This window comes from Lycium barbarum, chromosome 11 (assembly GCF_019175385.1).
Source record: "Lycium barbarum isolate Lr01 chromosome 11, ASM1917538v2, whole genome shotgun sequence".
Classification (NCBI taxonomy): Eukaryota; Viridiplantae; Streptophyta; class Magnoliopsida; order Solanales; family Solanaceae; genus Lycium; species Lycium barbarum.
In genome coordinates, this window is record NC_083347.1 from 16,050,192 (window position 1) to 16,077,999 (window position 27,808).

The following is a 27,808-nucleotide window of genomic DNA, read 5'->3' on the forward strand; positions in this document are numbered from 1 at the left end:
CATCTGGCCAATTCAATCTTTCTTGGCGCTTAACTCGTTGTTTGGTTTTACATTTTTTTTCTTCTTCTTTTGTGGTTGTCAATAGAGACCATTGGAATTGAGAAGTCAAATGGAATGTTGGAATAGCCATTCAAAAAAACACAATTGCTTTAGGGGGTGATTGTGGACCCCTGTAGTAGTACATATACCAAAAGAGGGACAAAAAATCCTCGCGGGATAGTAGTTTGGAAAAACTTTTTGTTGCTTTTGAGGTCATCAAATTGTATCTTACAGTGTCTGTGAACCACCGCTGTTCTAGGCTCTAAATTATCACCCAAAAAGACAAACAAATTAGGGGACCCTCATAATCTAGCATTCAAATCAGTCCATAAGTTTAATAATTCAATACTCTTAAAAGCAATGTTCATATGCGATAATGGAGCTAGCAATATTTATTTGCGATAACGGAGCTTAGTTTCATAATTTCCTACAATGATTACCTACTTTTCTACCTTTTAATTAAAACCTTGCTCTTTTTGGTGCATTTTTAATTAAGCCTTATAGACTTTTATAACCTATGTTGCTTTAATTATAGCATTCAATGAATTGAAAGCTGGAAAACATGTGGTCGGTAGGTAATAGCGTCACGAATACCATAAGAGATCTTTTACTACACGATTGAATCTACTAGCCAAGAATCCAATGGTGAAACAGTGAAATGAATTCTGTCATTTATCTTTTTTTAATTTTTTCTATCACAAACGATGGTAATATGGTATGATACGAGGAAGTCCTATTCGTGTTAATGATATAATGGGTGATAACTCTTTGACTCCATATGATCCCATTTTGACTGTGGATCTAATCAACTCAATTTTACAGTCATCTTTCAAGTGAAGCTTCAAGCTACAATTTCTACTCTATGATAAGAGTTGAAGTGAGTGCTTCAAGTGGATAAGCTTAGACACTCTCAACCTAGTTTGTATTAATAAGAGATCCACTTTGAATATAACGAACAAATACTGAATGATCAACCTTAATTTGCTTCAACCCATATGTAGAAAGAACTTAACTAAATTTAGCAAATCATGTCCTCTGGATTCTGTTATAAACTTACCAATTTTTGACTATGGCTCCACATTCTCTACAATCATAAGCTCAGGAATCATGGAAAGGAACAGTAAAATCGAACTTCCACTCATTGCGTGGAGACTCATTGTATCACTAAACTATACTCCCTCCCGTTCATAATAACTGTCCATCAAGCCTTTTTGTTTTGGTTCAAAATAAATGTTCACTTATATAATTAAGAGAAATTAATTTAATTTTTCCAAATTTTCCCTTATTAAGTGCTAGTGACCAAATCTAAGTGTGTTAAGTTAATAGTAATATGCAAATTTTAATTAAAGATAGTGTAGTCAAAATACCTATTTTTTTCTAAGAGTTTGCATATTTTTTTTAAAGAGTGTGCTAAAGGCTAAATGGACACTTATTTTGAACCGAAGAGAGTAAGCCTTATTAAATACATTCCGTCTTTAAACACTTGTGAGGCTAAATTTACTATACCAACAAGAAGAAAGGCTAAATTTACTTTACCTATACCAACAAGAAGAAAGCCTAACAAAATGTCCAGATGCATTCCCCGTTTCCCATTATCACATTTCTGCAACAAAACTTTTTTTGGCCCCCCTTTGGAATACAACAAACTTCTCTTGGCCGTTCAAAGTTTAGAGACGAATTCAGAATTTAAACATTATTGGTTTAATCTTTCAGAATTTTTAGTTGAATTCGTTATATTTTAAAAATTATGAATTTGTCACTATTATTTTTTGTAAATTTAATAAATCTTTAAACATAAATTTATGTTCCGCATAAAAAATTAAAAATTTAATTGAACCCCCACCTTAAATGCTACGTGCGCTTATGCTTCAAACCAAGCCGTACTTACATCAAAATAAAGCACAAACCATGAGCCAAAAGTATTCCCAGGCTCCTGCCTGCCTCGACAAAATTCAAGGGATCAAAAAGTAAACAATTTGCCCTATAATTCAATATTTTAATCTTAATTATATTATAGAAACAGTGATTTAGCCATATTAACCGAAAGAAAATTTCCTGAAGTTTCTACTACCCGTTTGGACATGATTTTTTCTTTTCAAAAGATTTTTAAAATATTGTTTGGCTATGCATTTGGATGATTCTTTGGTAGCTTTCCAAGTGAATGTTATTCTACTCACAATTCTAACTTTTTATAAGTGAAATACATATCCAAACACAATTTTAATATTTAAATATCATTTTTTAACTTCAACTTCAACTTATATAGTACTATGTTTTTTCAAATATCACTCATATCCAAACTCCAACTAGCATTCTGAAACATAAAATATCATAGAATCATATTATAGCCGTTTAACAGCTGATTAACTTTAATTAAATGATAATCACTAAGCAACCCTCTAACAGTGAAGTCGCTCGAGAATAATGTGACTTCATTAAAAGAGTCGCTTAGTCAACTTCTCTTTGTCCTAATCTACAGAGTACGAACTTTTGCTAATTTCAAGAATCTATACGAAATACTTAAAAAAAGAAAAAGACAATTATGAGGCAAAAGTAAAAACTTGAAAAAAGTAAAGTAACAGGACCATTTTTTGCCTCTATATTTGGCGTTTCCTGTCCACTATGCCTATATTCAACTTCTTTCACTGAAGTGTTCATATCAGTGTCCATTCTACCAAAAAATGGGCTGCTGTTTAAGCTCCTCCAAGAAACGCCGCCGCACTTCGCAGCCGTGTTCCGCCATAAACGGCCGAGATCCACCGCCGTTGGAGGAAGAAACAGTCAAAGAAGTTCTCTCCGAAACACCCATTATTCCCAAAACCCACCACCACCCACCAAAGGTACTAGTCAACCACAAAGAAGCTGACTTTCCACAACAAGTCAAGATTAATGAATCAACGGCTGTCGCTGAACCCAGCATTGAAACAACTACTGTGGTTCACAACAATGGCGGCTCAATAAAATTAATGGATCAAACGAAGTTTGAATCAACAATGGCTAACAAGAGCGGCTCAATAAAATCAGTAGATGAAGTAAAGTTTGAATCAGCAGCGGCTGTTATTACCAAGGGCGGCTCAATAAAATTAGTAGATGAAGAATCAGCAGCCGTTGATAACAAGGGCGGCTCAATAAAATTAGTGAATGAGATAAGACCTGAAGTGTCTGAAGAGCAGACTTCAGAGATGTGCAGCTTCACCGAGAGCTATTCCACGACAGCGACTGCAACAGAGAAGAGAGAGGAAGACGGGGAAGTAACACAGAGGTCACCTATTAGGGTACATAGAAAGAGACAAAACTCCGGCGATCTCACCGGAGTTAGAGAGAGAAACTTCCGTTCTGGAAGATCGGCGCCGTCGCCGGAGAAAAGGAGGTCTCCGGCGCCGGCGACATCAAGGGGAGTACAGGGAAGGGGAATGCCGCAACAACGGCGAAATGTGGGGCCCACAAATGGGCCCCGCAGAGGACCCGGTGATAATGTGGTTCGTAGGTCAAATTCCCCGGCGGCGCGTGGGCCGGTGGATGGGCGTAGGAATGTGAGAAACAGGAGTCCGGCGGCGGCGCGTGAAGTTCAGTCGCCGGCAGAAAAACCGAAAGAAGAAGCATCGCCGGAGACCGGCGAGTCTCTTGAAAATCCACATGTTTCTATGGAATGCTTCATTTTCCTGTAGGCTAGGGAAGAAGACAAGAAAACGATGTCGTATAAGCTGAGGAGTATGTCATTATTTTGCTAATTCTATGGGTGGGAAATCCGAATTTTTGTAAATAAGGCAGTAGTACTAACTTTATCTTACTCTGAAGAGTGACATATTTGGTTTTGTTAAACTCATTATTGTCATGATTTTTACTTGTTTTATAAGTCTTTCAGAGCAAGAGTAATTATACCGAGGATATGAGTGCAGTTGGAAGACAAAATAAGGACAAAACTTAAGGTTAATTTAGGATGTTATAATAGGTTCAATTGAACTTATTATATTTTTGAAAGTAATGGATGCGAAATTAATATTTTTAAAAGTTTTAGTTATTTTTTTCATCATATATTTATGTTGAGTAAAAATACACTATTGAGTTTGATTGAAATTGTATACGCACTCCACGCTGCTGTATCTAAGTAGTATAAGTAGCAGCAGCGGCAGAGCTAGAAAGTTAAGATAGAGGTTCAATAAAATTTAGTAGCTTTAGTTTAAATTTTGTATTTGTAATTTTAAATATGTATAAAAATTAAATTTAGAATCGAATTACGAATATCTGACCATGCTATCTTAAATATAAAGTTGACAAGGGTCATATGGATGTGAAAAAAGAAGTGAATTTTGGTGTGTGAGAAAGCTTATTGAGATTTGTGACTATGGCAAAGTAATGTTGGAATGTGGAGCTTCTGTTCCCTCCTTGGGATGAAGTTTTTTCTATTCAAGCTTTTGGTAGAGCTTAGAAGAACATGCGTTTTGTATTTTTTTTTTAGCAGTTTGTTTTTCTATGATAATTGTTTAAACTGCATTCCTAATTTATTGGTTTTAGATAAAATATGTCTTGAAGAGTGCATTTGCATGCTCAATTGCTCATGCATAAATCTTGTGAGTTGTGACATGGGAAGAACTTTCTTGTGTTGCAAAAAAGGACAAGAAAATGATAGGTCGACATTAGATTATCTCATTTGATCCAATTAACTTGATTTGTCATTCTCGTCTAATTTATATTCACGCAGTAAGATCCATTAAAAAAGAAACACTCTTTATCATAAGTGTTTTATACTTGAACCTGAGATCTCAGAGGCTCTCATTAAGGTTAAATGAATCATGTTAATCCCACCATAATCTTTTTGTTCGCTTTTGATCAATTGTTGCTTTGGGAAAAGGGACCTACTTATTGTTTACTGTCTTTGTCCCCATGAATGAACTTAGGCTTCCATAAATGGGGTTTCCTATTCGCTCTTAGATTCTTAACAACTCAGAAGAAAGATGAAATTGAAAAAGGTAAAAGAAAATGATTTTTTAGAAGAACATCATGCGCCATTGCTTTAGGAAACAAAAATCAGAACCTTTCTTCATAATTTCTCTAAAGCTACTTGCAACAACATACCCAGTCAGTCCTGTCCCACCCCATTTTAATCGGGTTGATTTAGGAGTATGACGTATTGGTGATTCCTATTTATTTTTGTTTAAAGGAGTCACCACCTAATTAATTTAACGGTGAATTAGGACACCTAAACATTAACTAAGGTAAAGTTAAAACTAAACCTATGTTAGTAGTCTGTTTAACCAGTATGATTCTAGGCAAGGGCTCTATATTATCCTAAAGGGAAGGGGTTAGGCATCCTTTAGAATCCGTTAACTTACGGTTATCCGACCAAACTTAGGTTAATTAATTAGATTGAATAAGATGCTTGAAATTTTAAAAAGTACAAGAAATGTTGCTGAAGTTTATAAAATATAAGAAATGTTGCTGAGGTTTTATAAAAATATAAGAATGACGCTTAAGATAAGATTTAAGTAAAATATAATGATTTACATGAAAGGGGATTTTAAATGCTATTTTAAAACTTATAGAAGTTGATACGGCTTTTTAAATAAGAATGCCATTTAGAATGAGATTTGTAGAAAATATAGTAATTTACATAAGGAAACTTCAGATGCCATTTAAGATAAACTTATAAAATGTTGCTAAGGCCTTAAATAATAATGCTCTTTGAAATAAAATTTATACATAATATATAAAAATGCGAATTTGTAACATGTTTTGATAACTATTTGAAACAACTTTAACGATTATGTATTAATTGGCTTCGCGCTTTGGAAATACGAGATTATGCTTTGTTAACTACATTTGACTAAAGTATGCATAATTTGGATGAAACTTTAAGACGTCTACAAAATATTCTTTAATTCCTATTTGCGTGTTAGTGACGTTTTGAAATTCCTAAGATAATAAAACATGATTCCTTTGACTCAAAAAATGTGAATTTCATGCTATTGAAAATTAATCATCCTAAATGTTATAAATACTTCGAATAACTTCAATATAAAAGAAGAAAATGAAACTTACGGGACTAATTATTAGTTTTTCCTTAGATTGACTAACCCTTACTAAAATCAAAACTACTAATTCATTAAGATTCGTCTAAATTAGGAGAATAAAACAAAGTAAAGGGTTAGTTGCATAATACAAATTAGATGCACAAAATAAAATAAAATAAAGGAGTAGATATAATTTAATGGGGGGTCAGCCCATTTTTAGAACTGCTGCTGCTGTTTTTTGTTTGGGCTTTGGCCCAGCATTTTATTTTGCTGCGGACAGAGCTGATGCGAGGGAGATTCGTTGGGATTTTGGCCCAACGCCCAATGTGGAAGGAGATGAGTCCTTTGGACTCGTATGCGAGGTTCATGCGAAAAGAAAATGAAAGAAAGATTAGTATTCGATCAATAAGGTTAAACATGTAAAAGTATAAATTCAAACAACTCCGTAGGTTATATATATACATTACGTATACTTAAGTATAATCCATGCATACACAAATTAGCCACCACACACATATCAACAGGCGATACTCAAACATGGGCAGAATCAAATAGTGTATCATTCGTTGTTCTTAGACGTGTATAGAATTTGGACATATACAAAGGTTGGTATACACATAATATTCAGAGTACACTTGATATACTTGAAAGGTATACACTAATGTGCGACCCTTGTATACACTCGGTGTATACTAAGGCTCATATACTATGTATACTTAGAGGTATATCATACCACAAACAAAACTAGATGAGGAATAGAAGGAAACAAGCCAACATGGGCATATTTCAAAAAATGCAAACAAAAGGAAAGGAAATTCATGCACTGTCATGTCAACTTATGTCCTTCAAACCAAAACCAACATACCAATCTACACATGCTTGACAACTTGCAGACTGAGCATAAATCTAAGAGGACAAAAAAAAAACACATTCCTAAACGAACAGTTTCAGACTTATGTATGCAGATTACCAAAGGGCCAAAGTATTTCTTATTCCTAAATGAAAACATGTTCAAGTCATTACCAAATTTCGTTCATTTAGGAACTTCCAACAAAATATTCAACCACCACAGTTATATTCTTATCAGAGGGAAAGACAAAGGAACTAACAATAGGTATGTGCATCGCAGTCATACAGAGGCATGAGTATTTAGTAGATTCACATGAACTACATATGAACACAAACATGTTAATAAGATTAAAAATCATCTGAAACTGAATTAAGGCATGAATAGGCAGATTCTGCTGACTACCAGCCTGGAAATTAAACCATATTAACATGAATGTCTAAGTATGTTAAAACGAAACTTAAGCTAACTAAAAATAGGAATATGCATAAGGTTACTGGGCCAAGCTAAACTGAATACCAACTGAGCATTGGATAATAAATATAAACCAAATAGGGGACAGCAGGATCAAATAGCAAAACAAAGCAAAGAGAGCACCAATACACCTAAACGCACTAATACCAGCTGAACCCATATTCGGACTTAAGAAAATGTTCAATAATGCACTATCTATGATGATAAAGAATACTCAAACAGCAGCAGATTTCGAACTTGTTGGCGTATTTAAGACATCACTTTAAGATACTGCGACAAACACTCAAAAGACAACACACCACAGACAAACAAAAAGATTTGCATACTGGACTCCTATTTAATAGGGAGCATGAACCAGCTACTTAAAAAACAAAGGAAAATATCAGAGAAAGAAGGGGAAAGTATAACATGATAAGAATGAAACAGCCGCAGTTTGAAATATCAGGCAGAAGGTCTTAATCAAATATACCACAAAGTTGCAAGTGATTCATCATACGAATTTGGATATCAGAGACCAATTTAGAATGATATATGCAAACTAGACTGGACTAGGCAAAGCCCTCTACATTATTGAAGTTTAAACTAACCCTGTTTCATAAATTATGAGTCGATATGGGATCCTGATTCAGTGAACAGAACCAACATAACATTCTCAGGCTACTTCAATATCAAATAAGATCTACAGATTACCAATAGTAGGTTTAACTTCATTTGACCCGACGACAGGTAAAATCTCCCTAACTGATCAGTTCCAACCAGGCAAACGTATAACTCATGATTAACTCAAGGACATATAAACAAACAGAGATGAATTTAAGGCACCCGGTTAATCCACACTTGAATATGAAAACTGCAACAGTCCCGAACTGAACTCAACAGAACTAAACATGCTTAATACAACTAAAATGACTACGAACGAAAGCTGAAATACAACTAAGCAAAATAGCTCACAACGAATATTAAAATAATTTAAGGGGAAGAAAGTTTACCTTCGCCGGGTGCAGCGAAATGGGGTGCGGTTTCGATATCTACCTCGAAGACTATTGAACCAAAGCTGTTTGAATTCACAACAACAAACAAAAGCAGACGGAAACAGGAAAAACAAATGTCCTAATATTTGGATTCGATGTTTTTGAATTATTTAAACCACTACAAAACTCGATATTTTGGAAAATTTAGGGTGACTCAGAACTTTTTACTTCAGGGGGGTTTCAGATGGTCCCGGAACTGTTTTAGAGCTTTAATTTTTCAGGGGTTTCTCGCGATTCAAAAGCTCTCTTTTGTAAGGGGTTTATGGGGTTCCAGACTTCGTATTTTGAGGGGAAAAGGGTGGGGGTTTCCGCCTCCTCCAAACGATTTCAAGCCGCGACCATTTTATAGGGTTCTGGCTCGTTTTGAGTCGAAGAAAAAGGAGAGAGGAGCGGGGGGACAACGAAGAGTGGAGGTGACAGAGGCGTGGGGGACAGACGGAGGTGGGGATGGCAGATGAGTGGGGGTAACGTGGGAGGCAGAAACGTGGGGGGACAGGGTATGGTGGAAGTGGCAGAAGTAACGTGGGGAGCAGAGGGAGGAAGGAGGAAGGGATGAAAGAGAGAGGGAGAAAGAAGGAAAAGTGAAAAGGGGCGCGGCGGAGGGGAGACGAAAAATGAAAAATGAAGGGAAACCCTAAAAAGGGTTTCCCTTATCTTGAACGGGGATGGGTCGGACCCGGTTCATTTGTGGACCGGGTCAATTTTTGGACCGGGTATTAAAAGAATGGGCTAGCGAATTAAAACACGGACTGGTCTAAAAAATTGGGATCAAAATATGGGCTGGTCAAGAAATATTTATGAGTTGATTGGGCTTTGATTTGGGATCCGATAAATCAAAAATACGGACTGAGTGCACGAAATAGTTTGGCTTCTAAATTTAAATAAAAGACATGTTTAAATAACTTGTGTTAAAATATTGCTCAATATGAAATATGCAATCATTAATGCTCAGATAAAAAATGGCGTTGTAATAGCCGTGCAATAATATTTCGAAAATTCACAGTAAAATAAATACTATTATTTAATTATGCAAAGATAAATGCGATGCGTGTGCGTAAGCTGGTAAAATGCCGAAATGATAAAAATTGTGAATTATAATAATAGTAATAAATAATAATAATAATAATAATAATAATAGTAACTGTAATAGAATAATGAAGTGCCGGTATTGATAAGAGGCTAATAATTATAGTAAAAAATAAATATATATTTTTTTAATTTTCTAAAAATATTAAAAGCGTAAATAGGTATTTTGGAGGAGAGGCGGGACAAAATTGGGTGTCAACAAGTCCCACAATGTGGGGTCTGGGGAGGGTAGATTGTACGTAGACCTTATCCCTACCTTAGGTAGGGAGGCTATTTCTGGAAGACCCTCGGCTCAAGAAAAAGCATAGGAAAGGTTAGATACGGGTAAACAATTCAAAGTAATTATGAAAATGAAAACAAATAAAAGTGAATAAGCCATGATAAACCATTCTGTGCAAACAGATACTCGCAGAAATCAAGGGGCAAGAAGCTAAAGATCAATGCAACTACTCGCAAGAAAGGATAAACGCGACTACTTACTAGCCTTCTACCCTAATCTGAGTCCTCCATACCCTCCTATCTAAGGTCATGTCCTCGGTAAGCTGAAGCTGCGCCTTGTCCTGTCTAATCACCTCTCCCCAATACTTCTTCGGCCTACCTCTACCTCTTCTGAAACCATCCATAGCCAGCCTCTCGCACCTCTGCACTGGGGCATTTGTGTCTCTCCGCATCACATGCCCAAATCATCTCAGTCTCGCTTCCTGCATCTTGTCTAAAGCTACTTGCATTTATCATAAATAACCACAACAACATACTCGGTGTGATCCCATAAGTAGGCTTGCATTCATCATAATAGTAGAAGTTAATTGTGCATCTCAAATTGATGACTAGTTTTAAGTAAACTCATTCGGCCACTCCAGTCTCCAAACAATCAAAAATTGTATTTTTCTATACACAGTTCAAGTTCATATTCCTCTGTCGCAAAATATTTGTCATGTTTTATTTTTTCAGAGTCAAATTATCTAAACTTTGACTAATATTATAGGATTTTTTTTCTCATCATATTGATATAAGAAAAGTTGTAACTTATTGTACATTGCATATAGTTTTTGAATATCTAGATTGTAATTTTAAAATATTGAATTAATCTAATTTAATTTAGCTTAAAAAATTAATCAAATTGACTTTCAAAAAGCAAACATAACAACTAATATAGAACGAAATGAGTATTACGTATTAGCTGTTTTGATTGAGTACAGGTCTATTTCTTGGGTCCATGTTCATATATAGTATTGTCCGCTTTAACTTAATATACCACACATATTTTGTCTTACACAAACTTCATTTTCTTTCCTTCTCATATGAAATTTCAAATTTCACTAAAGTATCTTGTGGATACGTTGTTGTTGTAGTACTAAAGTATCATCCCCTTGAAACGTATCAAAGACTTTTCGGAAAATTTAAAGGAAACAGTCCCTTCCACTAGGAATTAATACATGCATCACAAAACCCAATGAAATACTTTACATTAAATTTGAAATGGACAAGAGGGAAGACAAAAATCATACTAGCACTGTTGAGGAAAGCCTGCAAGCTAAGTAATATTGGTTTTTTGAAGAAAAAAGTTTTGACAATTAACCTTTTGCCATTTAAGTTCAGTGGAAAAAAAAAAACTTATACAGGATCTTAAAAAAGAGAAAAAGGACTTTTTCTTGCACAAACAGAAGGGTAGGCAATTAGGTATTAAAATTCATTTCTCTTCACAGGCTTCCGTTTGACCATAAATTTTAGGAGCATATTTTGAATGTTTGATTATAAAATTTTGATAGATTTTGAAAACAAATCTTCAAATTCCAAATTCCGGCTCAAATCTGTTTTTGTGCCAAAATCTATGTTGATCTTTTCAAAACTTTTAAAAACTACCCCAAACTTTTATATTTTATACAAAAGCCTCATCTATTTATGACCCAACCAATTCTATATATTATGTTTCTCGGTCATCTGATCTGGAAATGCATGCTCATCGTGAAGAGATTATCGTACAATGTGGAAGATTATATTAAAGAATAAGTAGTTATTACTGTTGTTTTTTTCTCTTTTTCTTGCACAGATGAATCTTTGTATTGTAATTTGAATTTTAGTAGCTAGTAAGTGTGTTATTAGCAGTTATTATTAAAATAACATGTTCTGCATAATTGGGATTAACAAGTATGTATGTTTTGTATAGTTGGATATTCTTGATAGTTTTTAGAACTTATGGGTATAAATAATGTTTTATGTTTTCCAAAACAAAAGGTGAAATATATTTTGAAAAACTATGGCCAAACACATTTTCAAAACTTGAAAAACTTCACTCAAATCAAGTTTTGTCATTTTTTTTTGTTTTTGGAATCTATGGCCAAACGCTAGCCTACTAATTAAATAACTTCTAAAATGAAAGACCCTTCTTTTATACAGTTTACCACTTCAATTTATCAAAATTAAATTGAATTACGAAGTTGCTCTAAGAACCTGGTCATGTCAGTTACTAGTTTGAAAGTCCTGTCTTTTTCCCCAGACTTTGACATGTTTTGGCTTAAACCTAAATGTAACACGTAATGTGCTGTAAAAGTCTATCCGCACTCAATTACGTTTACACAAATAAATAAATGCAAGACATATATCTCTAACATAAGGGGTCCTTTTATACACAAAACTAGACGGCCTATACCCGTGCTGCGTACGGGCCTAACACTTTAGATTATAGTGCATTTATGTGTATGTAGTTGTTTTTGAATAGTGATAATATATATATATATATATTATGTTTAAAACACGATTAATATAATATTGTAGTTTGTGCTCCACATCTAAAATTTTATTATATTAATGTTTGCTATAAATACAAAATAGGCAAATTTATTAATATTTTTTAAAAGAGAAGACTTGTTTAAAAGGAAACTATTTTTCTCTCTTTGAGATAAAACAATAGCAATATTTAAGCATCAGTTGATACTTTCAATTTTAATTCGATTAATTTAAAGGTGTAAAATAATTATTATTTTTTATCAAATTTTGATTTGGATAATTCTAATTCAAATTATTAAATGAATTTTACATGTTTAATAATAATAATAATAATAGTAACTGTAATAGAATAATGAAGTGCCGGTATTGATAAGAGGCTAATAATTATAGTAAAAAATAAATATATATTTTTTTAATTTTCTAAAAATATTAAAAGCGTAAATATGTATTTTGGAGGAGAGGCGGGACAAAATTGGGTGTCAACAAGTCTCACAACGTGGGGTCTGGGGAGGGTTGAAAAACTATGGCCAAACACATTTTCAAAACTTGAAAAACTTCACCCAAATCAAGTTTTGTCATTTTTTTTTTTTTTTGGAATCTATGGCCAAACGCTAGCCTACTAATTAAATAACTTCTAAAATGAAAGACCCTTCTTTTATACAGTTTACCACTTCAATTTATCAAAATTAAATTGAATTACGAAGTTGCTCTAAGAACCTGGTCATGTCAGTTACTAGTTTGAAAGTCCTGTCTTTTTCCCCAGACTTTGACATGTTTTGGCTTAAACCTAAATGTAACACGTAATGTGCTGTAAAAGTTTATCCGCACTCAATTACGTTTACACAAATAAATAAATGCAAGACATATATCTCTAACGTAAGGGGTCCTTCTATACACAATAAGTTCCTCCAGATACATTAGTCAAATGAAGAAACTATCACAACATGAATAAAATCTTCACCTTTTGCCTCCTAAGGGATAAATAAGATGGGTAAATAGGATGAATAAACAATTATAGGTTGTGTTGTTTTTTCCGAGGACATGATAATAACGAGGTCCAAAAAATGGCATACTATAGCATAATTACGTAAAAATGCAACTATTGCTTAAAAGGAGATCAAAGCAAGTTAACATTAAAAAATCAATTAGTTGGTCTACTAATTACATTTCTTAAGACACTATCATCTCAGGGAATAATAACTCCAGTGATTTCCATGTTCAAAAAGCAAATTGTGAAAAGATAATCACAGAGCGCATGCAGTTGCTGATGCCTCATATTTCTTAGCTGGGCATTAAGCATGTATAAGCATATAGTACAAGTTTCACTTTATGGGAACTTAAATTTACTAATTCAGCTCTTTATATCGAAATACACTTTACAGCGGAAATGTTGTTGTTGTAGTAGTAGCGCGGTTTTCAAGAATAATTACTATTAAGGGTAAAATGAGAAAAAAATTGGGTTTGTCTTGAACTTCTAAATTGACAAATAATTAGAGATAACTATTTTTTGAAATCACGACAGTTAATTTGAGACGGAAAGAGTAGTAATATAACTACAATTTCTTCAAATTCTTCTTCGAAAAGTAAGTAAATTATGGTGAATCCAATTTAAGAACACAACAATGACTACAAAGCTCTGTTTCTCCTTCTTCCTCTATTGGCTCAAAGCCTCTCCAACCATTATCAATTGCTGACGTGTCAAACACGTGGACTTCAGTCTTTGTTTTTAATATCTCACCTGGCATTCTATAACCAGCCAAGAAGTAAAGCTGAGTCCCTATAGGTGCCATCGTGCAAAATATTCTTTCCATATGTGGCCACGTTGCCACCGTGGCTTCTGACGTGGATATTGGTGAATGTGAGCCATCTACAATATTCCACATATTTAGTGTTTTATCATAGGCTTCAATATGTCCCTTCCATGCATTTAAGCAATCGCCTGAGCTGAATAATTTGCCATTAACGTTAACTATTTGATTAGGTGGTATGTCTAGGTCCCACATTCTTGCCAGGTACTCCCACTTTTGTGCGTGTGGATCGTACAGCTCAGCTGAGCTTCTTTCCATCATATATGGTCCTTTACTATCACTATTTCCCCTTTTAGCAAATCCTCCCACCACATAAATTTTGCCTGTTAAAAGAAATAGAAAGACAGAGTTAAGGGATAGCTGTGAGGCCTAAAAAGTATTACTAATACTGTTTTCAGTGTACCTGGGCAAAAAAATAAAAATAAAAAAGCTTTTAAATTTAAAATTTTAAAATGTAAACACACTCCTCAAAGCTAAAATTGTTATGTTTTATTAAATATAATAATGAAGTTTTGTATTTTGAATTTAAAATTGTAAATTACAACAAAACTTATATGTACTCTAGTATTATTACATAATGGAAAAACATCCATATATATTTTTTTTGAAAAAAATGAGATTACATATTTCTAAAAAATCTCACCGATCACTTTAAAGTTTTACTTTGACTGAAACTAAGAAAATAATAATTAGTGAGGGGCTTAAGTAGAAGAAATTGCGCGGGTTTCCCTTCAAATGGCCTGGGTCTTTAACCTTCAAATGGGTTGGTCTTTAAATTTTTACCTTTAGCAATTAAACTTATGTGTAGCGGGACATATGTTTTTTAAGAGCGAAAGACATAACTTGTGGGATACTATAATGCAAAAATATAAACTTATGCACCGCGAAAAAATTATTTGTTACAAGGGACAAAAATTAAAGACCAACACAAATAGGGGGGTAAGTCCAATGGGTCATTTGCACTTTTGTCGTTGTGCTGATCATTAATTTTTGTCCTTCAATGCAAACAATTTTTTCGCAGGACATAAGTTTATATTTTCGCATCATAATATTCACAAGTTATGCTCGCGTCCTTAAAAAACTTATGTCTCGCTATGCTGCTATGCATAGGTTCGATTTTGAAAGGGAGCCTCTTTCACACCATAGCCCTTCCCTCTGACCTAGCCCCCTATGGGCTTAAGTGGGCCAGATCGATCTGGACTTAAGTGGGCCGGATCGATCTGGATTTAAGTGGGCTGGAAGTGGGTCAGCCTGGCCAACTTGACAATATACCTGATTGTGTATGTTATTATCTTTATATAACTTAAACCATCTCATCATGTTACAAAACATGTTAACATTACCTTGCCAAGCCACGCCAACAGATTTATACCTCAAGGTGCTCATATTTGGTAACGGTTTCCATTCATCTTTAGCAGGATCATAAACCTCAGCAAAAGAGGTACCCTCAGCACTATCCAACATTGTTTGTCCACCCGCAACATAAATTTTACCATCTTTACAAGTGCAAGCAAAGTTATACCTCGGTATAGCCAAAGGTGCACAAGCAGACCAAATACCCGTGCAAGTATTGTATTTAAGCACCAAAGATCGCACACTTAGGTCCTTTTCGTATGCAAAATCGATAGGGTCATCGCTAACAACCTTGTGACAATGTCGCCCTCCTATTACAAAAATTGTTTCGCCAATGGAAACCATGGCGAAGCTTTTTAGCACTTGGTTTTCGACAAGGCCTGGAATTGTAGTGAGTCGATGCCATGAATTTGTTGAAGGATGATAAGATGATATCCAATTTGACATGTTAACGTTAGGAGTGTAATCTTTTCCACAAAAAGAGGCATATATACGATAATAAGGTTCATCATTTTCTTGGGATCGAGTAAGATTTCGTGAAGGAGATGGAATGGAACCCATGTTTATTTTTTACTTATTGATTATCCTTGGGTTGGGAGAAGGGGAGCCTTTTTTAGTGTGACACGGGGAACAAGATATAGGGAGGGCCAAGGGAAAATGCCAAAGAACTGTTGGAGTTTATTCCTATGAATTTCTTGTTGCTATGGATGGTAATTAACGTATATAGTATATATAAGGAAAGTAGTTATTTTTTCAATTTAAGTTGTATGCAGAATTGATAGTATAAAGAATATTTACACTATTATATCGTTGAAATATAGGTAATAACAAGTAATTATATATAACAAGCATTAATTAGTAATCTAAATAAAATGATAAGTGGCCTTTTATAACATGCCAAATCACACTGGTGTTTGTATTACAGTAATTCTTTATACTATCCCTGACTCACTGTACATAACTTAATTTTTTTATTTTATTTTAATAATTTATTATCCTTTTCATAGTTCAAGGTCCAATTAGGAGGATATTTATAGTGAATCACGAGGAAAATTTTAATCAAGCTTGGAGATGCTTAGGAATGGCGACACTATTTTTCATCTCCATTGGAACGTTAAGCCTTTGATTATTTCTAGGTTTTCTTATAGTGCAAAATTTGATATTTTCACTTAAATACAAGGCATTTATTAATTTATGCTTCTGTATGAAATTACTGTCGGATTTCCCCTAATGCTGCTTTATACTTAACGGTTTAGGTGAGGTATTCTTTTTTTATTTGACTTATTTTTCTCTACTTTTGTAGTCTTTGGTTTATGGAATTGTATTTGCTTAATCCAAAGGAAACAAATTAATTACATCGCCCTCAACGTGCCTCTGTGAAATAACTTTACCGTGGGATAACTTTGTTCAAAACGAGAATATGTATGTCAGTTGAATCATATTGGAAATAAAGAAATCGCTATAATTTCTGACTTTCATTTGACACGACCTATTTCAATCTTCCAACATCATCATGCTACTTGGGCCGGAATTTTCACAATCTGTTGGATACGGCCTATTTCAGTCTACTAATAGTTTACCCAAATCAACATAGACGTTTATAACTTGGAACTGTCCAAAAATAGTGCCAACTTTTTTATGAAATGAAATTTCTCTTTACGTATCAATACATTATTAGTAGAGTCACTACTAAAAAATCTCTATTTCCCATTGATCACTAAAAAATGTTCAGTGGTTATTTTCCACTGAATATTGGTGGGAAATATCTAAATAGTAGTAGGTTTTTCACATAGAAAATTTAGGAAGTTTCTCAGCGTTTCAATGGGAACTTATTTCTCCCACCATGTGTTTTTCCAGTGATCTGGCTCGGTGCGAATGAGGTGAGAAAATCATATTTTATAGCACAAATTTCTCATCGAATGTCGGTGGAAAAAATCTCTATTTCTAGTAGTGGGTGTCAAATGGGCGTGTTGGCTGAATTTGAGGGGGTTAAGAATAGATCAGCTAATAAATAAGTTATTAACCCGGTCAAAGATTACTTGGACTGAAAATGGGCTACATAATGATTCATAACCCAACTTGCCCAACTCTCATCATGTTTCCTGAAATTTATCCCATTTTGGACCAATTTCGCTAGAATACAATACTATAATTCCAATTCTAACCTTAATAATTGTATTGCAAATAAACAGAATACTTATATGAAGAACGAGCTTATATGAAGAACGAGGAAGTAAATTTCATCAAGTGCCCTCAATGAGCCCGTTAGAGTCAGAAATTTAATCATCAAAGCATATATAGAAAGTTTGTAAATTAAATTTCATGTTGATATCTTATTAGTAGGGGCCGGGTGAAAACTTTTTCTTCTCCTCCTCAATCTCTTTTTCTTCATTTCTTTTCTTTCATATTAGCGCAGTTAAGCATGGAAGTCGAAACACAAACGAAGACTCGAACCAGGGGCGAATTCATAGCCTAATTTGTAATGCACGTAAATTTATGGTCTTTCCGTCAAATTAGATATTTTATGTATATATTTTTTAGAATTGACCTAATAGTATCTGCTTACACCATGCTCCACAAAGACTATAAATGATGCACTTAGTTGAATGGTGTTATTATGTATATGAAGGAACCAGAATCAGTTTCCAGTTAATATTTTTTTTTTTGTGATACAACCATGTTATAGAAATCTTAGATTCGCTGCTTCCTCAGACAAATCCTTTTTGTTTTTTTTTGCATGGACGACGCACTCAAGTTCTGTCTGTAAGTGGGTTCATCTCCCTTTTCATAATCCCCCAAAAGACTAATGATATATCAGCAGTTCCTTTGCGTGCTCCCAAAGGTCGACTCACAATATTGGCAATGACTTCACTATAGCGGGTTGTCGCTTTCGTAATTCCTTAGCCCACACAAAGAGAAACCACATTAGTATTGTAATCCACACACGGCATGTTTACGTCAAAATAATGAACGATAAATTGTATGTGCAATGCTTATGTTTTATCACTTAACAACGTTTAAGTTTGTTGCTCCCAAAGGAACACGCAAGTATAGGTGGTCGTACAAGTAATATAGAATTTAAAGTCCAAATATCGTACCCACAGAGACTTAGATTTTATACCGTTCAACTAATTTAAATTCCATTGTAACTATTCAAGAAGGTGAAAATCAAGATGTTTGTTGTAACTAAACTATGATTGAAAGTAAACAAATAAATATGAGTATTTTGTGATTGAGACAATTGTTATGAAGACTGTAAGATTTATAGATGAGAAAGAGTTCCAGGATCATGGCTTTCGACAATCCGGTTAGTTTTCAGACAATATTACCTATCAGATAGTGTCTAATTTATGGGGAGTTTCTAAACAAAGGAGATTCACCGTCAAAGAAAGCTATATAATCTTTTGTGCTCTCAAAATGGTCTGTTAGAGGAATGGCCATGGAAACATGTTTGGAAGACAAAGATGCCTCTCAAAGTCTCATGCTTCACATGGTGTGCCCTCAGGGAAGCTATTTTGGAAGACAAAGATGCCTCTCAAAGTCCCATGCTTCACATGGTGTGCCCTCAGGGAAGCTATTCTTACACAGGATAATCTCAGCAGAAGAAAAATTACTCTAGTTAATAGATGCTTTTTTTGCCACAAAAGCTTTGAGATTGTCAACCACCTACAGCTACATTGTTCAGTCACTGCTGAAATCCGGAGCTTTTTTTTTTAAATTATTTTGCTATTTTTGGGTTAGTATGGACCATGCCGCAGTCCATAAAGGAAGCATATATCAGTTGGAATCATTAGAGAGTTGACAAAGCCATCAAAAAGCGACTAATTAGTGAAAAAATAATTAAACAAATTAAGCACAAGAATAAATAAGTAACCCAAAAGATGGAAATTTAAAAGATAATAATTGTCGTCAAACCAACTATCATGTCGTTGTCACAACCCTAGTACTAAAGAGTTTAGCTCCACATAGAAATGGAGGAAAAATAACAATCATCCGAATAAAAACGTAAAAACTAGTACTGCAGAGAAGATAAGGTAAAACCCTGTAATTACGGCCTCCACGGCAGCTCCAAGCTCTCTCTGGGTCAAAAGTTTTGTAATTTATAGGGTACCAAAAGACCTGAGTTTTAAAAATCAAATCCAACTCGGATGGGGAAAAATAGCGGGTTGCACGTACACAGCCAAATAAAGTTCAACGTCTTTTCTCGCTGTGCTTGTGCGACGCGTGCTGATCGCAGAGTCCGGAACCAAAATGACCCCCAAAAAAACCTTTTGAACCAAAATACCCCAACAAAAAAAAAAAAAAGGTGACATAACTGTAACGGCGCGGTTAAGTCCTTTAACGCAGTAAAATACTGTGTTATAGAAGAGAAAAAAAAATTCCTATAACGCAGTATTTTACTGCGTTATAGGAACATTAAAAAAAAAATGGTCAACTTCATTTTTTGCAACACTTAGTGTTTTTTCCATACTTTGACCAATGATTAGTTGTGTGTCAAGACTCTGAAACATTAATATTTTATATAGAACCTAATATTTTTTTCTGCGTACAATAATGTAGGCTCAATACATCAAGGATACGTAGACGTTCGAATCGTCATTTTAGGGGTTGAAAAGGTGCACGAAGTAAGTTTTGTTTGAAAAACTAGTTGTAAAGTGGTCAAACTTTAGATGGTCATAACTTTGCGCTCGGACGTCCGTTTTACCCTTCTTTTTTTTTGAACTTGCGTATTTTTTCGAGATCTACGCGGACAAACCGCCATTGGCCGAGCCGATTTTAAAAAAAACACCTTTTATCCCATTCAATTTCAATTTTCCCCAAATTGGCGTGAAATTTTCAGTTTTATTTACTTATAATATGATGATACGCAATAGATTTCAACGTAAAAATCCCGGGATAATGTAGTTGTGAATGTCAATTTCACTTCTGTGGTTTCAATTTTTGAAAATAAAGTTGACTAATTTTCTCGACATATAAAGTTGACTAAAATAACGTTACAGTCAAATAGTAAGTTTTTTCAAACAAAACTTACTTCGGGTTCAGGAGCGCGGACTACAACTAGAAGGAGGAATGAAATGGATATAGCTCCTGCTCGCATGGCTAGAAAGTGTAGTACGTGCAAGCAAACAGGTCATAACAAGAATCGTTGTCCCGACAGAAATCAGTAGTTGTTGTTGCTTGTTGGTTTTTATGTTTTTTCTTAAGTTGTACGATCGTTGTTTCCTTAGGTAATCTTCCAAGAATATATAACATGTCTTGTGCCGTTTAATAGTTAGTATGTAATTTGACAGTTACTACTCAGTTAATTTGTGACGTTTATTTAACTTATATAACACATATTTAATTATTGCATGTGTTAAAATATTTATTTGAGTTAATCACTGAAATTAACTAAATGCTTTAAAAATTAAAAAAAATCAATAAATTTTTTTATTAAAAGCACAGCCGAATATGATTTAAATAGAGGCAACGTCTTACAAACTATTTGTAAAACGCTAGGAAAAAAATTAATGAAAGGTATAACGTGGATCAGTCCATGTTATACCTTTTAATTTTTTTTTTTAATTTTTCAGTGGTCTGACAGTTGACAAAATTTTTGGGGGTATAACGTGGACTGGTCCACGTTATACCCGTTTTGGTCTGTAAATTTTTGGCTATCCCCTTTTGGTTTATACCATGTATTTTTATACCCTTTAGGCTCCGGACTCGGTGAGTATCATTCTTTTTTTAAATTTCGTTACTTGGTGCTTTTTGTAATTTTTCTTTTTAAATGTGATCTTCTCATCCATTTTTAAAGTATGCCAATGAAAAAATGTAGTTCTATTTAGTTCTACATTTAATAGAAATATTTTTGTGATTTAACAAATTCTATGATAAATAATTATCATACGCATATACATGAAAATCTTCATCTATTTTATCATTAGTAAATTCATAGCAATTTCAGTCGCAAATTTATTAAAGTCGTTTATAACCGCGCGAAGCACGGGTTACATCACTAGTTTGATATAAAAGCTATTGGTACTCTAACTCAAATTAAATTAGTATTAAATTGTGGTACCTATGTTAAGAACAAAACTTAAAATTTGAAAAACCATTATCTTACTGAATTTGTCATATCAAGTCAGCAAGGCAAAATAACTAGATTTGGAAGCACACCTAAATCCATCAGAGATGATAACATTCTCTGTCTAGTTATTACTATCTTGCAAATCAAGATGTGAGCGGCTCTCTTTTCTAATGATAAGATATCAAAAAAGAAATCCTATGTCTAATTTGGGGATCATAACCCTAATTATAGTTGCAAACAATTTATGTATTTCTAATTTAGCTCATGATTAAATTAAAAATTATATATTTGTGTATCTACACATAAAAACTCATACTTTATGAAGTGTCTTAGGCCTGCTTAACTCAAACTTTAGCAGATCACTTTTAATTTGGATTAACTTTTTAATAATAGCAATCAACATACAATTTTTTTTGTGTGTGTGTGTGGGGAGGCCGAGGGGGGGGGGGGGGGGGGGGGGGAGAGCACACGCAAGAGACTTATTCTAACAATTTTGATATGACCCAAAAGAAAAGAATTAAGAATTGCAAATTTTATAAATTACTCCCTCCGTCCCATATTACTTGGCCACATTATTAAAAATATATGTTCCAAATTATTTGTTTATTTACAAAATCAAGATAAAATTAGTTAAATCTTTTCCATCTTAACCTTAGTATTAAATGTTCTTGAAAATAGTTAATATTGATTAGAATGTATTTATTGGAGAGAGATAGGGTAAGATAATAAAATATATCTTTTATTTATGATTTCTTAAGGAACGTGCAAAAGGGAAAGTGGCGAAGTAATATGGGACAGAGAGTACATGGTTAACACTTGTAATATTCGACTGAATAATTACCGCATTCTAGTTAATCACCCATAAGCTGTGCTATGAAACCTCTTAATTGTGCATGCATTAAGGATTTTTAGTAAGACTTGGTTGCTAGTGCATCTAGGAGTCTTGAATTGACTCAAAGCAGCCCCATTTCCTATGTAATACTCCAATATCTTCTTGAAAGTACCTCTCTCCACAATGCAAAGCTCTAATGGTCCAATCGATTTTGTTCTTCTTGACACAACATACCCATGATCCACAAAAGAAGCATCCATTTCTCTGCAACACTCATCGAGTACCCTTTCATTAGTTTCCCCTTTGATCTCCCAGTAAATCACATAGTGCCCCGGTTGCTTTGTCACGTTGGCGTGGCTAGTGAAATCTATTAGCTCGGTTCGTCTTGCCTTGCTTAGTATCTGTGAAGCTCTTTCCACCACTAATTGGAGGTCTTTTTCGGTGTTTTTATCGATGTTCACTGTCAATATTAACTTTCTCCTGAATATGAAGTTAAGTTTGGGGGTCTTCTTGTAAAAACTGGCCACTTCTACCACATCCCCTAATCGATATCTATATAGACCTGCAAAGGAATAGCGGTTCAGATGGGTAAAAGAGAAATCGCGAAGTATAATATAATTACAAAGAAAAATAGAAATTAGCTACAAATTTGTAGTTAATCTGTCGCTAAATATTCCATAATTGACAGTTTTTTTTAAATATAATTCGTCACTAATCCATCATTAAATAGGATTAAGGATGGAGTTTTGTTGTTCAACTACAAAAGTTGTATAGCGCTAATTCCTATTTTTTTAGGTAGCATACTCCTACTTAAGTATAATTCAATCTGGCGCGCATGACCCCAATGTTATATACAATATGATTTGTTATTAAAGTTGAATATCGGCCAATTAAGCTAGCTCACCAATTTCTTTCCTAATTGGGATGCATCTTTAACCGGATAGATTGACACATTGGTTAAGGTCACATAACTACTCTGCGCAGATTGAGCATAGAATTTACGGGTTCAACTGAATCCAATATTTTTTTGACATGAAACATAAATATATACTGCTACACAAAAACTACCAAAATCTCAACAAATATAACAAAATTCATGTATGTTACATACCTGTGAAAGTAGTAAGGACAATTTCATATTGTTGACCAATCTTGACTTGAGATAAGGGCACAGGATCACCTTCTATGAAATCATCATTTGCTGAATTAACATTACCGTTTTGGTAATTATAGTTTGACTTCTGTCTATAAAGGGGTATGAACTCAAAGTAAGAAAAAGTGGGTATCACTGCAAAAGTAACTTTCTCTGGTGGACTTTTAGGATCCACATTTACTCCAATCCAACTCTCAGTGGAGCCATAATCAGCACTCACCAGAGGCAATTCCCCTGCATAATGCCTTAATTTTGTTAAATATGGCTGCATTGACCCTGTCATTATTGAGTAGATATACTTAGCATTTGGCCATAATCTTGGAACTATGCTAAACCAATCTGCTCTTTCTAGCTCCTCACAAACATTTTCAATTCTTGAAGCCAACTCTGGATTAGGTTGAGTGACACCTGTTGATCAAGACAAAGAAATAATTAAAAATGTACTTTTTTGAACAATTTAAGCTTTTACCTGCGATGGTAAAATATTTCAACATTGACATCAGAGCAGGCTAAGAATCTTCCGTTCAAATCCATCGTTATTAAAAAGAATTTTGACGTGAAAGGCCAAAGAAGAAAGAGTGGGGCACGTGAGGGGGCGTGTTGGAAACATAATAATGCGTGTTGGAGACATAATAATATAATTAAAATGTACTAGCTCTTTCTAGCAGTTTCAGGTTTTAAATGTGGTCACTTACTTCAATATTGATATCAGAGCATGTTAATAATCTTTTGTTCAAGTCTCAATGTCACTCATTATTAAAAAGAATTTTCACGTGCTAGGCTAAAGAAGAAAGAGTGGGGCTCATGTGGGGGCGTGTTTAAGACATAATGAAGTAATCGAAAAAATACTCTTTCTAACGGCTTAAATTTTTAGATGAGATGATAACAATACCTAACACGGCTTTTCGGACTCTGGTTATGTTGATAATTGAACTAAGACTACCTTCCCTAATGTCATGGCACAATTCCTTCCACATTTCTTCAAATGATCTGAATGCTTGTACTATGCTATAAGCAAAAGTTGAGGTAACAAATTCAACTTCATGTGAAAAATATAAGCCAAGGAGGAGGTGACAATATGTTGATTGTCTGTAGTCTCCACTTGAAATGACTTCTTCAGGGCTGCAAGTGAAGGACTTTGTTTGTTGCTGTTTAATCTTGAATTCATCACTAGCATAATAGTGAGTTGTGGCTGTCCCTGCTATTACTCCTCCTTTGGTTTTACATTGTTTGCTGCTGTATATGAATTCAAGAATTTTTCCTCCTTCTCTTGTTGGATAAATTCTGTGAGACCCCACCATGCAAATTAAGCAAGAAATTAGTAAGCCTTAAATATAATTAACTACATGATGAAAAAGATATGCAACCTGTTTGGCCAAACTTTCAAAATCTACTTATTTTTAAAAGTGTTTTTTTGCTTGAAGTACTTTTCGAAAACATACTTTTGGAGAGTAGAAATTTGTGTTTGGCTAATCACTCTGAAAATGCTCTCGTTAATATTAGAGCAGCAATCTCTACTTGATCAAGGTTCCAAAAGTGCTTTAAAAAAAACACTACTTTTTTCATGTTCTAAAAAATTATTTCTGCTACTTTTCAAAAACACTTGTTTTAAAAAGATAAAAAAAAAAAACACTTTTAACTTTCAGAAACTTGGCCAAACAAGCTAGACTTTATATACTATTGAATATTTATCATACCTTGATCTATATGCTGCTGCCAACTTGAAAATCTGAAGAGTAGTTTGGGAGCTATGGTGATTAAAGGGCACCAATTTTTGTCTTCCTTCAGTGGTTCCAGAACTATACGCAATTTCCACAAGCAAGAAAACATCATTTAAGGCATAGTTAATTAATACAAATTTCAACTTTTTCTGAAAGAAGGAAATGTTTCCTAAGATTTAAAAAAAATTGCTGGGGTTTCTCATTTCAGTGCATTATTAATGAAAAATAGCATGTACTCCCTCCGTCTCATATTACTTGTCCATTTTTCTTTTTATACATCATTTAAGAACTCATAAAAAAAATTTTTTTTTTTACTAGATTACCTTTATCTCTCTCCAATTAATTGCACTCGAAATCAATAGTGGTTACTTTAAAAAATAATTAATGTTAAGAATAAAGTAAGAAAAACTTAATTAATTCTATCTTGATTTTATAAATGGATAAATGTTTTGAGAGGGAGGGAGTATGTACTTTTTGTCATGTAATTACTAAGATTAGACTGCCTTTCCTTTTCTAGTACATTAATTATTTGATTGCCAAATTAAGGCCCAAAAGTATGCTCCACGGCAGTCCACGCTTCAAACAATGTAAACCAAGGAAAATAACTCTATGTTGCATTGATCCTTCATTTGTGTCGACATGTAATAAGGGTTACTTTGTACGGATATTTCAGAATTTACTAAAAAAAGTACTTTGTTCATCCGAACCCCTTTCTACAAAATTATATACTCCCTCCTTTTTCGAATTACTTTTCACGTTTCACTTTTCAAGAGTCAATGATTAATTTGTGAAGTTAAATTAGATTAGATGAATTTAATATTTTAAAATTAAAATTTAGATATTTGAAAACTACATGAAAACACTACAAGTTGCAATTCATCTCTTATAAGTATTTTGAAAAAAATACATGGTAAAATGTTGGTCAAAATTTATATAGTTTGACTCTCAAGAAGCGAAACATGACATGACGAGTATTTTGGGACAGAGGGAGTAATATCAAAATTGTGTTTGTTATTATATATAATAGATGTTGAATTCTCTTTGCTTCTGCGTGTGCATAGTTCTTTATAATTTGAATTCTCTAAGCAAAAATTCCGACTTTGCTACTATTTCACTAAGAATTGACAAAAAAAACTGATGTACCCATATCAAATAATTTACGCAATAGCACCAGACTTACTCTAGTTTTTGTTCAAACTTTATAGTTACGCTTAAAAATCTACCAATCACGTATGAAAAAACTTATTCACCCAATAACTTGTCTTTTTAGAATTTAAAACGTATAAACTCAAAATCTTAACGACAAAAAAAGCTCACCTCAAGGATAGATTGGTAATGGGCTGTTGAGTGATGAGAGGAGTTGTATCTCCATCAGCAATTCTTTGTGTAAAAGGTTCTAAATCTGCATGAGAAGAAAGAGGGACCAAAGAGGCATATATTGATTCCAATGCATTTTCATCCAGTATTTCTTGAATTTTAATATCTTCAAGCCATTTCTTGAGATACTCCACACCATAGTTGAGTTCAAGAATCTGTCTAAGTGTCAGCCGTTGTACCGCGGCGGCATCCTCGGCAACACCCTCGAACCAACTTATGATGTCTGTTTCTCTGTGCTTTTGGTTGAACTCTGTTTCATGTTCCATTTGATAGGCCTGGGGGCATGCAGTCAGGAGCAAGAAATTATATATAGGGTGTGCATGAAGGAAAATGTTACGTTTCGTCAAACCCAAAGGCTAGCTCAAAGGGAGGAGAATTGCCCAAGCCATATAAGAAGCCCAGGGATTTCATCCCTCACCGATGTGGTACATTTCTCTTCACGTTTTTTAGGAAAATGTTTTCAGGAAAATAAGTTCGGTTTTTACTTATTTTCTTGTATTTGGTATGTAAGCAAAATATATTATGTTAAAAGCATTTGTATATAATCTAGATAAACACTATGAGAAGTGAGGGTAGGGGTAAGATAGTGGTGTGGGGCGGTAAGGATGAGGACTACAGGGATGGGGCGAAAATAAGGTGTGTTGGAGGATGACGATGACACAATTAATGTGTAAAACCTCTAGTGAAACTTATTTCAAAAAAATTTTAACCAATGGATGAAAAATTGAAACCTCCATAACGAAAACACCCATAATGTTTGTTAGCTTGTTGGAATGACCTTCAGTCATTCGTTTGCTTTTAAAAAATTGACTACTCATGAATCGACAAGTGCTTATCTTAGAATTATATAGGAGCTAGCTACCAAAATTTCGTAGGGTTATTGCTTCATCTGTGAAAATGACATTCCCTCCATTTCACTTTACTTGTTATAATAAAAAAGGGAAACTTGTTTAAATTATTGTACGACTATAAAAACTTCTCATTAAAAAAGAGAAAAAGGTCAAAAATACTCCTCTATTTTCATAAATTAGCTACTTTTATCCTCTACAAGTTGGGGCTAAATCTACCCCACTCGTCACAAGTTGGGGCCAAATATATCCCTACCGTTAGCAAAGTTTTAAAAAATACCATTTATTTCTAACATATTCCCACATAAGCAAGTCTAGTCATTGGAATTAGGTGACATGGACACCACATGACATTTAACTTATTCTATGTGGTGCCTACGTGATAATTTAAAAAAAAAAACAATTTGAAAAATTAATTTTAAAAAAAACAA

The 27,808-nt window shown here is 34.0% G+C and overlaps 3 protein-coding genes across 3 annotated transcripts; 1 reads left to right on the top strand and 2 right to left on the bottom strand.

The window, feature by feature from the left end:
- The first annotated feature begins 2,599 nt into the window (after positions 1 to 2,599).
- Positions 2,600 to 3,861, top strand: LOC132619038 (uncharacterized). Its single transcript, XM_060334021.1, has one exon. The coding sequence runs from the start codon at positions 2,721 to 2,723 to the stop codon at positions 3,705 to 3,707; it is 987 nt and encodes a 328-aa protein (XP_060190004.1). The 5' UTR covers positions 2,600 to 2,720; the 3' UTR covers positions 3,708 to 3,861.
- Positions 3,862 to 13,807: 9,946 nt separating this feature from the next.
- LOC132619480 (uncharacterized) lies at positions 13,808 to 15,937 on the bottom strand. The gene is made up of 2 exons (XM_060334376.1): positions 15,367 to 15,937; positions 13,808 to 14,346 (listed from the first exon to the last, which is right to left on the bottom strand). The coding sequence occupies exons 1-2, from the start codon at positions 15,935 to 15,937 to the stop codon at positions 13,808 to 13,810; spliced, it is 1,110 nt and encodes a 369-aa protein (XP_060190359.1).
- A 6,037-nt stretch (positions 15,938 to 21,974) lies between these two features.
- Positions 21,975 to 27,330, bottom strand: LOC132619347 (indole-3-acetic acid-amido synthetase GH3.10-like). Its single transcript, XM_060334280.1, has 5 exons — positions 26,470 to 27,330; positions 25,129 to 25,230; positions 24,324 to 24,715; positions 23,390 to 23,839; positions 21,975 to 22,840 (listed from the first exon to the last, which is right to left on the bottom strand). The coding sequence occupies exons 1-5, from the start codon at positions 26,793 to 26,795 to the stop codon at positions 22,302 to 22,304; spliced, it is 1,809 nt and encodes a 602-aa protein (XP_060190263.1). The 5' UTR covers positions 26,796 to 27,330; the 3' UTR covers positions 21,975 to 22,301.
- Positions 27,331 to 27,808: the final 478 nt, after the last annotated feature.

Excerpts from the sequence above, each read along its gene's own strand:
- LOC132619347 (XM_060334280.1), bottom strand. The coding sequence starts at position 26,795 with ATGGAACATGAAACAGAGTTCAACCAAAAGCACAGAGAAACAGACATC. Across the intron at positions 23,840-24,323 it reads AGTCCGAAAAGCCGTGTTAG|GTGTCACTCAACCTAATCCA; the intron begins GTATTGTTATCA and ends CTTGATCAACAG. Across the intron at positions 22,841-23,389 it reads TGTCCTTACTACTTTCACAG|GTCTATATAGATATCGATTA; the intron begins GTATGTAACATA and ends ATTCCTTTGCAG.
- LOC132619480 (XM_060334376.1), bottom strand. The coding sequence starts at position 15,937 with ATGGGTTCCATTCCATCTCCTTCACGAAATCTTACTCGATCCCAAGAA. Across the intron at positions 14,347-15,366 it reads TGTTGGCGTGGCTTGGCAAG|GCAAAATTTATGTGGTGGGA; the intron begins GTAATGTTAACA and ends TTCTTTTAACAG.
- LOC132619038 (XM_060334021.1), top strand. The coding sequence starts at position 2,721 with ATGGGCTGCTGTTTAAGCTCCTCCAAGAAACGCCGCCGCACTTCGCAG.